General features: G+C 36.5%; 1 protein-coding gene across 3 annotated transcripts in view; it reads left to right on the plus strand.

Annotated features, from left to right (window-relative positions):
• LOC126978124 (protein kinase C and casein kinase substrate in neurons protein 1) overlaps nucleotides 1–15,727 on the plus strand; it is a 147,631-nt gene that overhangs the window by 98,953 nt on the left and 32,951 nt on the right. For all 3 annotated transcript variants that reach the window (XM_050826862.1, XM_050826861.1, XM_050826863.1), the window contains one exon: nucleotides 133–321. In XM_050826862.1, coding sequence (XP_050682819.1) covers nucleotides 133–321 — 189 coding nt within the window. The remainder of the gene's footprint in view (nucleotides 1–132; nucleotides 322–15,727) is intronic.

The raw sequence follows: 15,727 nt of genomic DNA on the forward strand, positions 1-15,727 counted from the left end.
TATCTACAGAAGATGGTAATAAAATTCAGTTTTATTTGTTTTGAATATAATATATAATAGACAGTGCAAATTTTCCATGACACAGTTTTGTTAGTTTAAAAATAATATATTCAATGAATGATTTGTCTGCAGTCAATGATCCAGCTGAAAGAAAGGAAAGAGATGGACGAAGCGTTCAAGAAAGCACAGAAGCCGTGGGCGAAGTTGCTGCAGAAGGTTGAGAGAGCGAGGCTGGAGTACCACACCGCGTGCAAGCAGGAGAGGACGGCGCAAAACCAGGAGAGGAATGCGAGTGGGGATAGTTCACTTAGTCCAGACCAGGTGAGTGAGAATTTCAAGTATTCGAATAATTTAACAATAATTAATTAGTCTTGTTTTTATAGAGTCTTTTCAATAATAAACGTATTAATGTTTTTTAAGGCTTATACTAATTCTTTTGTATTGATAAGACTTGTGGCTAAATCCTTACCCGACAGCCGCGTTGTCCACGCATGGGATACAGTTGCACATTAACAGGAATTGGAGGACACTTGTAGGATGTATAGACATGTATTGGTTTTCTAGCAAGGTAGGCACTGTGGATCTAACTAGTCGTAGTTGAGTTTTGGAATATGAAAACATTCTGGTGTCTAGTATTTTGCGTAAGGAAATATTTTATGAGTGGGTGTTCAATAGAAGTTTGGTTATAAAATAATGGAACGAAATTAAATTAAATCAACTTTAACACCAGTGCTATATTTATTTAGGTTTATATCGAGGTAGGCACTGCCTAATTGCCTATATGATATGCACGCCCCTGGATATATGTGTCATTTCTAGAAAGCAAATTTGATACTACCGTCTGTAGTACCATCCAGACTATTAGATTATCCGGAAAATTCGCGGACCGTGACAAGAAGTCTAAAATACTTAGTTACAAATCGCTACAAATCAACAGTGTTAATAATGAATAGTGTATATAGTACAGTAGTATAGTAGTATAGTAGCAGTAGTATAGTCTGTCCTGTATTAAGTCTGTGGCCTAGAAGTTGACATAGAAATTTTCACGAGTATTATGAATAACTTGTGGAGCACATGTTAACTTTGGCTTGTTTCTAGTTTATGTTTCATCGTCGCTTCATATTTTATGCGATAGGTATTGATGTTTGTTTTCAAGTAAAGTTTTTGTATCTGGGTCGTTTTGTTTCCACATTATGCTTATTCACTCGTTTATATTTATACCTTGTGTATTTTCAAATTGCACTTATTAAAGCATTGTTATACTCATTTCAACTGTTGTTTAGGTTACTTTTGTTTTTGTTTAAATGGTTATTTTCATGTTTATCTATATTTATATTATCTTTGGCCTGTTTTGTGTTTCTATATGCTATTTCAACCAGTGATCGAATTATTCTGGACGTTCCAGTCTCTTTTAACTGTATCTGTTTTGAGATATTTCTGCTTTGTTCTTGACATGCCGTTCCAAGTAGGTCCTTGGTTAACGCATTACTGGTATTTCCTCAGCGCTCTGAAAGAACCTGTATGTATCTTGTTTTATATCTATTTTTGTCAAATGTTCCGTTTGTTTACTATTATATATTAATGTAAATATCAAACGTGTTTTTGTCTACTAAGCCGTAATCACTCTTTAAGACAATTTTTTTATTACAATTATGCATTCGATTGTTTTATCCTTTCAAAAACTTACACAGTCCGATTGCCTTTTGTTAAGACGATAAACAGAAAATTGGCTTTCAGTTATTTCATTCGATTAGGTCGATCAATCCTCTGGTATTGTGTTAAGTGTTTCTTTCACTGCTCCAGATCCGTGTGGGAACTTGTCGAAATTTAAATTTAACTTGAACTTTACTTTTGTCAATAACATTTTGCATGGTTTCTCGGTAAACCTGCACGGTTGCATTACTTGTTCCATAAATAGAACATATCTTAATGTGAGCGGTTCTTATACTTTGCTCAGTATTGTTACATTTAACATGTTTAATTGATGACTTTTTCAATACATGTGTGATCATATCATGTAAGAATTCGATTAATTTTTGTTCTATGAGTAAGATTATCTTATGCCTGTTATTATCAAATTAATTACCTATGACCTCCTCCTTCTACCATATTACTTATGACTTCAAGAAATTAATACGGAATACTACTCGTAAATTATACTACTCCACAACTGAAAATCTAAGTGATCTGACAGCCTGAGTCTAGATTATGATTATATTATAGCAATAGGAATGTCAATACAATATTGTATATTTCAGGAAAAAGAGAAAAGAACGCTGAGAGAGTTTCTTGCGCCTCTTTTTCTCTCTCAGAGCGCCATTTGTTTCTGAAGCGGTAGTAGTATCTAGTATATTAGAAATGATATCAAATAGAATTGCAAAGGAATCAATTTTGAGAAAGTGAATGGCTTTTATGCCTTTTTTATGGAGACTTTGGAAGAAGAACACTCTCTTATCATAAACTGAACAGAACTTTGTGTTTGTGTAAAATAAAACAAAATTTTGTATCTTTTGTTCACTTGCACGTTACAAAACAGCGGGGAGGCTATTAAAACTTTAACGTCCGGGAGAACTCGCCCTGAGCGCTAACTACTTACCAGCAGAAGGAAATCAATTGAATATAGATAAATAACGAACTAGACAGCGCCTGGAGCAAATCTGTGGTAATTAGAGTAGGTATAAATATTCTTAACTTATTTATTTTGTAATATAATATAGATAAATTAATAGTTTTATAGTCACGTCTGTCTGATCATCCTCATTCTGAGTATCCCAAAAAGATATAGATCGACTTTTTCTTATCAGCTTCAGCGGCCCACAATTTAATCAAATAACATACTCAGAACGCCATTTGTTTCCGAAGCGGTACTAGTATGTTAGAAATGACATCAAAAAAATTTCTAAAGGAATCAATTTTGAGAAAATAAATGCCTTTAACGCCTTTCTATACAATCAAAATTGACCAACCTGGTTCAAATGACAATCTTAGATCGAACAAATTAAATCTTATATATAAAATTCTCGTGTCATGGTGTTAAACTTTGAACATATTGGGTAGGTCTGAGAATCGGACAACATCTATTTTTCATCCCCCTAAATGTTAAGGGTCCACACGAAATTTTTTTTTTAATTTTTTTGACATTTTTTTTTTAATTATTTGGTTATAAGTCAGCATTAAAAAATTACGATCAACAGTTACTTTTGTATCCCGATTTTAATATCGGCAATACAACGTTTGCTGGGTCAGCTAGTTTACTTAAAATTCATTTTGTCCTATGAATCAAAATTGCGGCCAGTTAAGTTCTCAAAAGTTTTGCGCCTACAGATTTGCTAGCAACTATATTAAATATTTTGTACTTGTATGTATGCTGTTCCATTTAATAAGCGCGCTGAGTTGTTCGTTCGAATATTTGACTTAGTCGCTGTCGTATTTAGCGGAGTAAAATTACCTTTGATCAATTATAACTTTGCACGTACAGTTCAGAACGTGGCGCGGCGGTACTAAGTACGAAATTGGCAGAACCTACTATAAGGTATCATTAGTTAGTTAGTAGTTATTGGATTATAAACTCCTTCTATGTATCTTCTTTGATCTGAACTATTAGCAGTAGCTGTTAACAATTAGTTCGAGAAATTAGTTATTTATTGTCAATTATTACTTTATTTGTTTTGATTTCTTAGATTTTTAAACAACCGCATTTTAAGGATGTATTTTGAAAAGAATCCGTTTACTTTTTATTTTTTTATTATAATATAGTCTGTTGACATATCGGATTTTTTGCTAAATTGCTTTTGACATAAAATTGAAAGCATTTTAATCGCCAGAAAAAAAAAATTCAAAGACTACTTTATTACTTTATTGATCGTAAGTACCAGTACCAGTGGGAGGCTCCTTTGCACATAAAGCTGGCTAGAGGCTTGGGTTTTTCAAGAATCCTGAGTTGCACTGCATTGTAATGGGTAGGGCGTATCAATTACCATCAGGTGAACGTCGTGCTCGTCTCGTCCCTTATTTAGATAAGAAAAAGTACGTAATTAATTCTTATTATCACAAATTGAAAAAACGATATATGACTTTTACGTAAATTGCTTCTGGCTGATTTTGGACAGTTGATATCTCTTTGGGTGTGAAAGGGTTAAACATTTAAACCAAGAATTTTACCGCTTCAATATATTTAGAATGATTCCCTTATTCTGCGTTTTCCCTGGAGATATGCGAGGAGGAAAATTGACCTCTTTACTCTAAGGTATAGAACACAAGTTAGGATATCATCCCCACCATCTGGATGTGTGGCGGTCCTCCACAGTGCAGTTTTCAATGAGCTCTCTTCCACGTTCTACAAAGCTGTGGAATGAACTTCCTGGGAACATGGGAACCTTCAAAAAGCGCGTACACCTTCCTTAAAGGCCAGCAACGCTCTTGTGATTCCTCTGGTGTTGCAAGAGAATGTGGGCGGCGGTGATCACTTAACACCAGGTGACCCGTACGCTCGTTTGTCCTCCTATTCCATAAAAAAAAAGGTATAGAACCCTTACCTGGTTTATATCTTTCACTTCACATTTATTGCTAATGAATTCAAGTTGTTAGGAAACAAATAAAAAAAAATCTCTCTCATTCACAATTTTTACCTACTCATCTTTCAATGCGGTATCCACCTTATAATATAGAAACTTCACCGCTATTATATTGAAGTGTTGTCCGGCGGGGTATCGATCCGCCGTCAGCCGAGTTCCTTGACCACTTGCCCTATTTCACTGAGCCTTATTAGCTGTAGCACAGTCTTTATTTGCAAAAGGAAAACTTTTAAATTTACTAATATAGATGGTTAAAGATCTTGTCATTTGAATCATTTTGTGTTTTATGATCAGGATATAATTATATGAGATCGAATCGGGAATGAGGAGATCCGTAGGAGAACCAAAGTCACACACAGCCATCGATGGACATATGATTGGGGCAGTAATGTCCTCGAATGGCAACCACGTACCGGCAGACACAGTGTTGGTAGGTACCCCCACAAGATGGACCGACGTTCTGGTCAAGATCACCGGAACAGGTTGGGTGAGGGCATCGCAAGACCGATCTTTGGGGGAGGCCTTTGTCTAGGAGTGCATGTCTTCCGGCTGATAATGATGATGATATAATGTCAGAACTTTTTCTGTCTTCAAAATTTCATTCCTTGCACGGAGGCAAACCACACGCGATTCTCAAAAAACACACACACCCTTACTAATACAAGCATGCCATTCTTTAACAATGCTTTGTCATACAACGGAATTTAATTCTGAGAAAACTCTCATTTGAAATGAAAAATTTTTACACAAAAGCACACACACTCGAGTTTCAATCTTATCTCACACACACACACAGAGCCGGGCCCACTCGAGATAATTCAAGGCCCTGAACCAAATACTACAAATATTATAAGAATGTCTAGAACAAACGCGAGATGTGGGCGCGTGACGTCAGCCACCGTATCGGCTTATACTCTGTTAGCACTTCATAAATACTCCGCTGCTTCGAATCTGTATTTACTGGAAAATTACATTTTTGCGAGCGTTCCCGCTTCTAAGAAGTCAATCTAATTTGTGATTTAATCAACACTTTGTTCCGTCCACTGCGCAGTTCAAGTCTGAAATACTCGTATGATTTAAATATGAATCAAATTAAATATATTACATGAATGTATGGACCGCTGCCTAGAATTGCGTCAAATTCAAAGTTGTTTTGGATGATTTTTACTCACTCTACATTTATCATTTTTGAAATAAAAATGCGGGTTTTGATGTAGTTTGATAAAATGTAACATAAATTCAAAATTAAACTAATTCGTATAAGTCCAAGTAATTAACTAATTACTTGTTTATGTACAATGATATGTTGACATGACTGATCCTATATACTAGGAAATTGTTAAATTAAAATGTAGATTTCTATACTTATTGTACTTGTATAAAGTTTAACTATTATCTAGATATCGTATAGTAGCAATAGTCAGTAGTCATAAATATATTATTTATAATTGTAAATACTATAGTGTCCTTGGTAATTGTAGTTACTATAGTGTCCTTTTTAAGGTAAGTGAATATTTTAGTAAACCTGATATTATTTACGGCTTCATTCGAGTAATTTTATGGGCAATTAAAACAAATTTCATGGCCACACATGGAGTATTGCTGTCATCTCTGGTCTGGCGCACCCCAGTATCTGCTCGATCCATTTGACCGCGTGCAACGTAGAACAGCTGGAATTGTCGGGTACTCAGTGCTCTGTGAACGGCTGGATCGATAGAGACGTCGCATCATTGTGTGTCTTCTACCGCATTTATCACGGGGAGTGTTCCGAAGAGCTGTTTAACCTGATTCCTGCCGCCGAATTCCACCTTCGCACAACACGCCACAAGTTAGGATTTCATCCCCACCATCTGGATGTGTGGCGGTCCTCCACAGTGCGGTTTTCAAGGAGCTTTCTCCCTCGTACTACAAAGCTATGGAATGAGCTTCCTTGTGCGGTGTTTCCGGGACAATACGACATGGGTACCTTCAAAAAAAGCGCGTACACCTTCCTTAAAGGCCGGCAACGCTCTTGTGATTCCTCTGGTGTTGCAAGAGAATGTGGGCGGCGGTGATCACTAAACACCAGGTGACCCGTACGCTCGTTTGTCCTCCTATTCCATAAAAAAAAAATTACGATTACAACCCCTACAAATGAACCCCATATATATATATATATAACAAACCAGATGTTGTGAAGTCTTCATAACAATGAAAGACCGAATCAATCAGTAAAGAATATGATGGATGAAGGCTCTTGCTTGACTTGGCCTAGGCATGGGTATGCATGCAAGCTTAATGTTTTTTTTTATGAAAAAAGGGGACGCGACGATCATGGCATTCAGCTGATGGTAATTGATAATGATTTGTGGGGTGATATATATGCTTTTAGGAAAGGAATACGTGGAAATCTTTAGAGGAGGCCTTTGTCGATAGGCAAGCTGTCCTACACAAACATCTAGTTGCCGTTGTAGGCATGTATATACTAATTGTAAGGAAAAACAGCAATAAAGGCTATTTTATTTTATTTTATTTATATATGCTTGAAAATGTTCAAAACAAAAGTATTATGATATTCAAAAGAATTATTAAAAAACGTTTGTGTGGTAAAGGTTACTATAACATAAAAGCCTTTTTAATGATACCATAGATTGGGATTGAAGCGACCGCCCTCAGGCTATTAAGTAATTAGTTTAATTGTACGATATTACTTTGTAACCATATTTTGTTATGAAATCAAAGCCCGCTGAGTTTGTTGCGTCCGTTCTTCTCAGGTCTAAGGCATTCTTTTTAGAATGGACTGTAGTTTTTGACTTTCAATAAGTGAAATCACATCCTATTTTGAATAAAAATACTTGAATTTGAATTCATTACGTCGTAGGTAGTGAAATCATTATTAGTAGTGATATAATTGTTTTGGTGTTCCTTTCTATAATTAATATTATTGATTCTTTTTAACATTACATATAATGTCTTTAAGCGTCACTTAAAAATTGTACAAGAGAGTATCCCCCTTATTCATAATGGTCCGCTAACTTTAAACAGCCGCTAAGGAGTGTTTTTTTCTCATTCTGACTTAGGTCAATAGAAGAAGACAGAGTGTGAATTAGCAATGCTTTAAGTTAGCAGACTATTATGAATAAGGGGGTAAGTATTTAAAAAACGCTACTATAATTTGTCTATTGAGCAAATTGGCCTGGTAGAAGCTCTGATGAATGAAATTATAATAAGTGTTTGATAATTGTTATTTATACAACTGTCCAAGACAGTCTTTCTCGCGTCATCATTGTCAGAAGGCCACGTTATTTAAATACTCTTCGTTTAAATAAGTTTTTTAACGCGGCTTACAAATATAAATATATCGTCCATCAATTATGTGCGTCTTTCTTCCGCCACGAAGTAGGGTGAAAGAACTATTTGTGTTTCGGTGTTAAGGTCGCACCTTGCCCGTATATGATCTGTCTTCTAAGCGGTGCTGCACTGTCTTGCTTGCCTCATATCAAAAATTACAAAATGCGGGTATTTTGGTTTATTGGTCTTAAGAGGGCCCGAAAGCATGTTGTTTTATCGTTAAAATTTAACAAAAAATAGGGTCCAACCAATTTGTTATGTTTTTAAAGTGATAACCCTCACTTCTAGGATTAATACACAAATAAAATTTGAAAACAATGTTTTATGAACGATGCGTGACTCGAACCCACCTCTCGCGTTCCGTGCGAGTTTTCTTCCAACTGAGCTAACTAACTTTGTTCAACTCTCAGGTTGTGGCTTCATCTACAGGATCTACTTTACAGTTCTTAACCTGCTCAACTCCAGTATTTGCATACTTGTAAGTCGCTCTTGCAAATCTAAGCTTAGTGGTAAATAATAGGGTGCTGATATTTATTTATTTATTTGTGTAATAAAGTAAGAAAAACGCCGAACGAGCGCTTGTACGAAAATATAACGAGTTGGCCGCTCTTAATAGTCTTCAGGTCATCAAACTGAGCTATTAAGTGAAACAGCTCGTCGCAAGTCGGCTGTGTTTTCACAGAAAATCGCCAGCCTAATTAAATAAGCGAGGACGGACTCAATGTAATCCGATTAAGGGCATACGTTATTGTCTCCGCAAGTGGTCGGGACCGCATTTAACACATATCTCTGTATTGCTTGGTGATTCTTTGTTTTATTTTCAATGCTTTTAAAGTGCCCCATTCAGTAATCGAATGATGCTCTATAACATTGGGCTTCGGACAAGCGCGGGGTATATTTATTCGTAAGTATGTACCTACCAAAGTAACCGACATAGTCCAAATGATTGCGAAACTGAAGTGGCAGTGGGCAGGGCACATAGTTCGACGGACAGATGGCCGTTGGGGCAGTTAAGTCCTCGAATGGCGACCACGTACCGGAAGACGCAGTGTTGGCAGGCCCCCCACAAGATGGACCGACGATCTGGTCAAGATCGATGGAAAACGTTGGATGAGGATAGCGCAGGAGCGATCGTCGTGGAAATTTTTGGGGGAGGCCTTTGTCCAGCAGTGGACGTTTTCCGGCTGACGATAATGATAATGAAGATGTACCTACTATCCATACATCAGCGATGTGCCGCTGATAGATCTAAGAGATTTAAAAAGAAGATAACCGGAAGACGTATCGTCATTTCGGCTTTTTATTTTATTTTATTGGGGAACGGTAGTTGTAGAGTTTCGGTAACCAACGGGAGCCCTGTTACTAAGTAAGTAAGGCTGTATGTTGTAATCCTAAGATCATTTATACGTCTAGATAGACTGAGACAACTGTGAATTAAGGTTGACAGTGTACCTCTTATTTGAGCAATGCACGCACACTAACACAAATGATGATACAAATCGCAACTGTAAGAGGGCTTTCGCACTACGTCCGATCAGAGTCCGATGCGTATCCGTGAAAACAAGGTCCGAAGTAGTCGTAGAACTATTTCTACGGTTGACGGAGAGAAATCGGATGACAGAAGCCGGATCTAGTTCGTAAACTACCATAGAAATAGTTCTAAGACTACACCGCACCATGTTTTCACGGGTTCGGATCACACGTAGTGCGAAATTGATCTAACGGTCGTTCCGTTATCGTAACTATCGTTGACTTTTCTGTCCCTTTAAACCTATCGATGGTAACTCACCTTATCCGTACACGCTGTCTGTCTATGGGACGACCGCGACGTATAGATTACCAGCTATAGAAGTTTGTATGGAAATCGCAACAGTGAACTGGCGATAAGAATGACTTATCGGGTATATTGGGACAGCTTCAGATTATTGACAGCTAATTACTTACAGTAGAAGGTAGTAATTTATTTATCTCTATATGTAGATAGTGTGATCACTCACACCATACTAATATTCTTTGCCTGTTTTTATCGGTTGTCTAAAAAGCAAGAGACTTACCTACACGTATAATTAATAATCTAAGATAGAAAGTTATATCAGAAATATGTTTCGCGGCCAGATATTGACATTGAAAAGGGTTTGTTGTTAATTAACGGTATCGAGTAGAAAATAACAAAAACCATAACAACCCATTGAAAATACATCGTTTGTAATTTTGTTAGTGCGGTAAATATTATGACAGCAAAATTTAATTATAAATCACTCGGTTTTCTCAATTATTATTGTAAAATAAAATCTCACAAATTAAATTGGAAAGCACATTTCCTTTAGGTGGCTTATACATCGTAATCTAATATCTTATCTATATATATAAAAATGAATTGCTGTTCGTTAGTCTCGCTAAAACTCGAGAACGGCTGGACCGATTTAGCAAATTTAGGTCTTGAATTATTTGTGGAAGACCAGAAAAGGTTTAAAAGGTAAATAAATAGGAAATGCTGATAAATTAAATAAAAACAACAAATTTGGTTCTCCTTTCATGTGTCCCTACATAATTTTTATGAGAGAATTTATTGACGCACGGTTTGACAGTTCTGCTGTGAAACAATTTCATTACGACAGCAGGGGCATATTTTACGAAGTAATTTTTGATGTTATGATATATTATTGACAAATTCATATAAAAAAAATATTTTATTTATTATATACAGAACAACGTCTGCGGGGCAGCTAGTCTAATATATAAAATTCTCGCGTCGCGGTGTTTGTTATCAAACTCCTCCGAAACGGCTTAACGGCAGCTTATATCTCAGTAGGTAAGGCAGGTAGAGAATCGGCCAACATCTATTTTTCAAACCCCAATTTTACTTAGTACAATTTTTTCTTATTAATTTATATGACTATACAAGGTTTGCAGGGACAGCTAGTATATTATAAGAATCTAATATTATTTCAATAAGCTGTGTTAAGTTAATACAAGTATTTCAAAGTCAAAGTTGAATAAACTTTAATTCAATTAGGCTTAAATTAAGCGCTTTGAAAAATTTGAGCTCGTGAGAAGAACATACAGTAAGAAACTCAACGGCCACTCTTTTCAATCAAATAGAGTATTTTTACAATAGCTGTATTATGCAAAACAAATTAGTTTGTAAGGTGGTGCATCCAATATATGAATCGTGCTTAAATAATATAAATTATCGTATATTGGATGCATCGACCTTTAGAGCTTTCGGCCTTTCATAGTCGTCCGTCTCTGGTGGACGGGCGTAGTTTGACGGGATCGGGGAGACCTACCGCGTTACACTACACTATTAGAATCCAAATGCCTGTATTTTATTTATGGAAAAAGGAGTAGGTATAAACGAGCGTACGGGTCACCTGGTGTTAAGTGATCACCGCCGCCCACATTCTCTTGCTACACCAGAGGAATCACAGGAGCGTTGCCGGCCTTTAAGGAAGGTGTACGTGAAGGTGTACTTTTTTATGAAGGCACCCATGTCGTATCGTCCCGGAAACACCGCACAAGGAAGCTTTGAAAAGCGCACAGTGGACGACCGCCACACATCCAGATGGTGGGGATGATATCCTAATTTGTGGCGTGTCGTGCGAAGGTGGAATTCGGCGGATTCGAATACATACTGTCATTGTTATGGGACGATACCGTTAACATCAGATGGGTCATGTCTCATGCTATTTCCGTCACTAGTTTCCATAATAAAATAGTATTGTACGATCATGTATCTTGCTATACTTATAACAGGCTTATTTTCTAACATTCATCGTGAAATTCCCAGCCGGCTTGTTCAGTATCGCCCTATATGTACCTACGACAGAATGCGATATAGAAAGCTCTTGTGACTCGTAATATCGGACATTCGTTTATAGTTTGTATCACGAGTTTTAGAAATATTTGAATAGCGCGTGGAATTTGTGCTATAGTCGGAATAAAAATTATTAAGTATTCTTCTATTTTGCTAGGAATAATACATCAGTCGGAGAAAATTCTCTTCACCAATTTTTTTTATACTCCTTATTTACGCCGGGAATACGGGAACAATGAAAGTAGTTAGATCCATCTGACACGGATGTACTAAAAAGTATATAGATAGATAATAGAATAAAAAAATTGTTGTATTTTTATAAACCTAGCCGTCATGAAGTTTTCACTTCTGTCATTCATACCTAAAAGGCCGACCGCGCTCCTGTAGTTCGTTTGCTGGAGTGTGATCGGTGATCACTTAAATCAGGTTTACTAGCTACAGGTACTAAATCAGGTTAGGTTATGAGCAGTTAAACGTACCAAAATAAAGTTAATGAAGAAACGATGCGGGACTCCTTTCGGGTTCCGTCCGAGCACTCTTCCAACTAAGTGTTCCAAATGTTCGAGTGACGTATGTTTCATAAATCTTGGTATATCTTGTGCAACTCCAAATTTAATTTAATTAGAGTGAAAGTGAGTGAGTAAGAAGAAGTGAATCACTTTAAAAATTACTAATTGGCAGGACATCTTCTGAGTAAGCTTCATTAATTTTGATGGCACATAACAGAATTGCGGGTAGCGTAAAATATTATGTCATCGTTTACCACGCGGAGGAGACAAATTATATGAACGAGTCTCCCGCGAGAGATAACTAACCACTTTATAAGATACTTTATGCGAAGCCGAGCTAACGTCCCAGCTGGAATACATTAATACATTTAATATTCTTCACTTCTCTCAAATACCATTTGTACGTAAGTAAACTTAAATAATTAATGACTGGAGTTTCTTCTTTAGTATGCTCTTAGTTGAATGACCATATTAGAGAAAACTAAAGCCGGTAATTGATTCCACAAATTGGAATAATTTAATTTTAATTACTTTATTAATTAATAGTACCTACAGTAAAATACACAATGTTGTCTCTCTCAAATATATATCTTTTATTGCTAACATTAATGGCCATATGACCCAGACGATTATATGTTGAAGAGAACACAAGAACAACGATCACTCGCGTTCCGTGTCAGCGCTCTGCCAACTGAGCCAACCGTTCGAGTGTAGTAGCGTTGATAAATATTTTGTGCTTTATCCATCTCTCAGGTTGTGGCTTTCGTGCGAGCGCTCTTCCAACTGAGCCAACCGTTCAATTCCCGCATCGTTCATAAAATTTTGTTTTTTCGAGAAGTTAGAATTATCACTTATTATACATATATTAGATATAACAAATTGTTTAACTTTTTCTATTATGTGTATAAAAGGTGGCCTAATGTAAGTCCCGGGCCACATATAACGAACGACGCCAAGGTAATCTATGGAACTTGCTGCTGATTAGTCTTACCTAGTTTTCATTCGATGTATACTTGTATGAGGACTAGGTCAAATTAGGCACCTGATATTATGTGGACTCTGTGGATAAAATCATTTAGCTCATAAGTTGTGACCCTGACTTCTAAGGTTTTTGGGTCCCGGAGTCGAATAATCGAAGTAGGTGCGACCGCCCTCAGGCGATTAAGTAATAAATTTAATTGTACAATAGTACTTTCTGAATATAATTTTTGATGAAAAAAAAGCCCGCTGAGTTTGTTACCATTCTTCTCAGGTCTGAGGAATTCCTTTTGAAATGTGTGGTAGTTTTTGACTTTCAATAAATAATGTCATATCCTATTTTGAATAAAAATATTTGAATTTGCAATGTTCGTATGATAAATTTTAACGTTTATATATAAGTGTGTGTTTGTATGTTTATTGTATTTATATTGTGTTAAATATATTATTGTCTTGCACCTATTGTACAGGCTTTGCCTTAATTTGTTGACAGTACTAAAAATATTATGCTTAAAAATTATCATTCACTGTTTATGAATTTACGTTTAATGTTATAAAAAAATCATTTCAATTTTGCACGGTCTTAGGCATTCAAATTAAAACTGAATTATTCACCGCTGAACTCGATCGAAATGGATTTTATGGTCTGGCGGTATTAAATGAAGTTGGGACAATATTCGCCTGCCCTCGAGTTATGCTCGAGTACGGCAGGGTTGGTGAATGAATTGTTCTAGTAAATATAAATTCCGTGGTTCTAGCTATCCAAATTTTAAAAAAACTTTTCGATATCGCCTCTCACTCCAGTCAATTTGGTAAATATATGACGATATAATATAATTGAAGTGGCAGTGGGCTGGGCACATAGTTCGACGGACAAATGGCCGTTGGGGCAGTAAAGTCCTCGAATGGCGACCACGTACCGGAAGACGCAGAGTTGGTAGGCCCCCCACAGGATGGGCTGACGATGTGGTCAAAATCGCCGTGATGCGTTGGATGAGGGCAGCGCAGGACCGATCGTCGTGGAAATCTTTGGGGGAGGCTTTTGTCAACCAGTGGACGTCTTCCGGCTGATGATGATGATGATAATATAATTTCTACAATAAGCTTTTAAGGCCTTGTTCACATACACCGAACAACGGCAAAGATAGGTCCTCTTCTTCGCTTCGAAGCCTTATTTCATCGATTTTGTTATATGTGCTAACAGAGTGCTTGCATTTTTGTGAGAGGAATGAATGAACGGTATTTGGATGTTTATTAATTGTTAGTTAATTATAGTCAACTTTGTATTTATTAACTATTAAAAGGCATAAAAGGCATTTATTTTCTCAAAACTGATTCCTTTCGAATTCTTTTTGATGTCATTTCTAATATACTAGATACTACTACCGCTTCGGAAACAAGTGGCGCTCTGAGAGAGATGAAGCGGCGCAAGAAACTCTCCTAGCATTCTTTTTTTGCGCTCTTTTCAATGAAAATGTACAATATTGTACAGTCATTTCTATCGCTATAAAATAATCACAATCTAGTCCCAGGCTGTCCGATCATTTACATATTCAGGAGTGGAGTAATAGGATTTACGGCAGAGCCATTTTTTAATAAATCATTTAAATTTATTTAAAGATAATGCCTGAACAGTGGCTGGGACTTTATTATAGAAATGTATACATTTACTCTTAAAGCTATTATGTATCTTATGAAGCCTACTAGAATTAGTTGCTATATTTAAATTTGTGTTATATGTTTAGTTTCTTTATTTGTAATTAATTACTTAGTTTAATATTTAAATTGGCTCACGCCGTTTTATTAAAGTATTCTAAATAAATTAAAAAAAATGTGTACGCGACCGGAATCGACTGATAAAGCTATTTGCATAGGTATTTATGGCCAAAATGGCCGCCATGAAAACGAGTAAAATAAATCCCTTCGGGTATGATTACGATTCGCAGTTTTCCGTTTTATTTATATAGCGTGTCCTGTGTTAAGCACAGGTCTGAAGGCATTACGTTTAATAATAATAATAATATTGACACACTTTTTACACAAATTATCTTGCCCCAAATTAGGCATATATAGCCTGTGTTATGTATGGGTTGCAAGACAACGATATATTTAATACAATATACTTACTTAAACATACATAAATACATATAAACATCCATGACTCGGAAACAAACATCCATATTCGTCATATAAATGCTTGCACCTACCGGGATTCGAACCCGGGACCTCTAGCTTAGTAGGTAGGATCGCTAACCACTCACTCAGTCGTTTAATGTACCTACCGTGTGGGTATAATGCTTTGGGTTTTAATTCTACTCTTTTTTATTGCGTTTTTTTTTATGGAATAGGAGGACAAACGAGCGTACGGGTCACCTGGTGTTAAGTGATCACCGCCGCCCACATTCTCTTGCAACACCAGAGGAATCACAAGAGCGTTGCCGGCCTTTAAGGAAGGTGTACGCGCTCTGTCTGCTTATAAAGTCTTTGTTATGCAACAACAAAACGGCCGATTTCAATTT

The sequence above is a fragment of the Leptidea sinapis genome, chromosome 47 (genome assembly GCF_905404315.1).
Source record: "Leptidea sinapis chromosome 47, ilLepSina1.1, whole genome shotgun sequence".
Taxonomy (NCBI): domain Eukaryota; kingdom Metazoa; phylum Arthropoda; class Insecta; order Lepidoptera; family Pieridae; genus Leptidea; species Leptidea sinapis.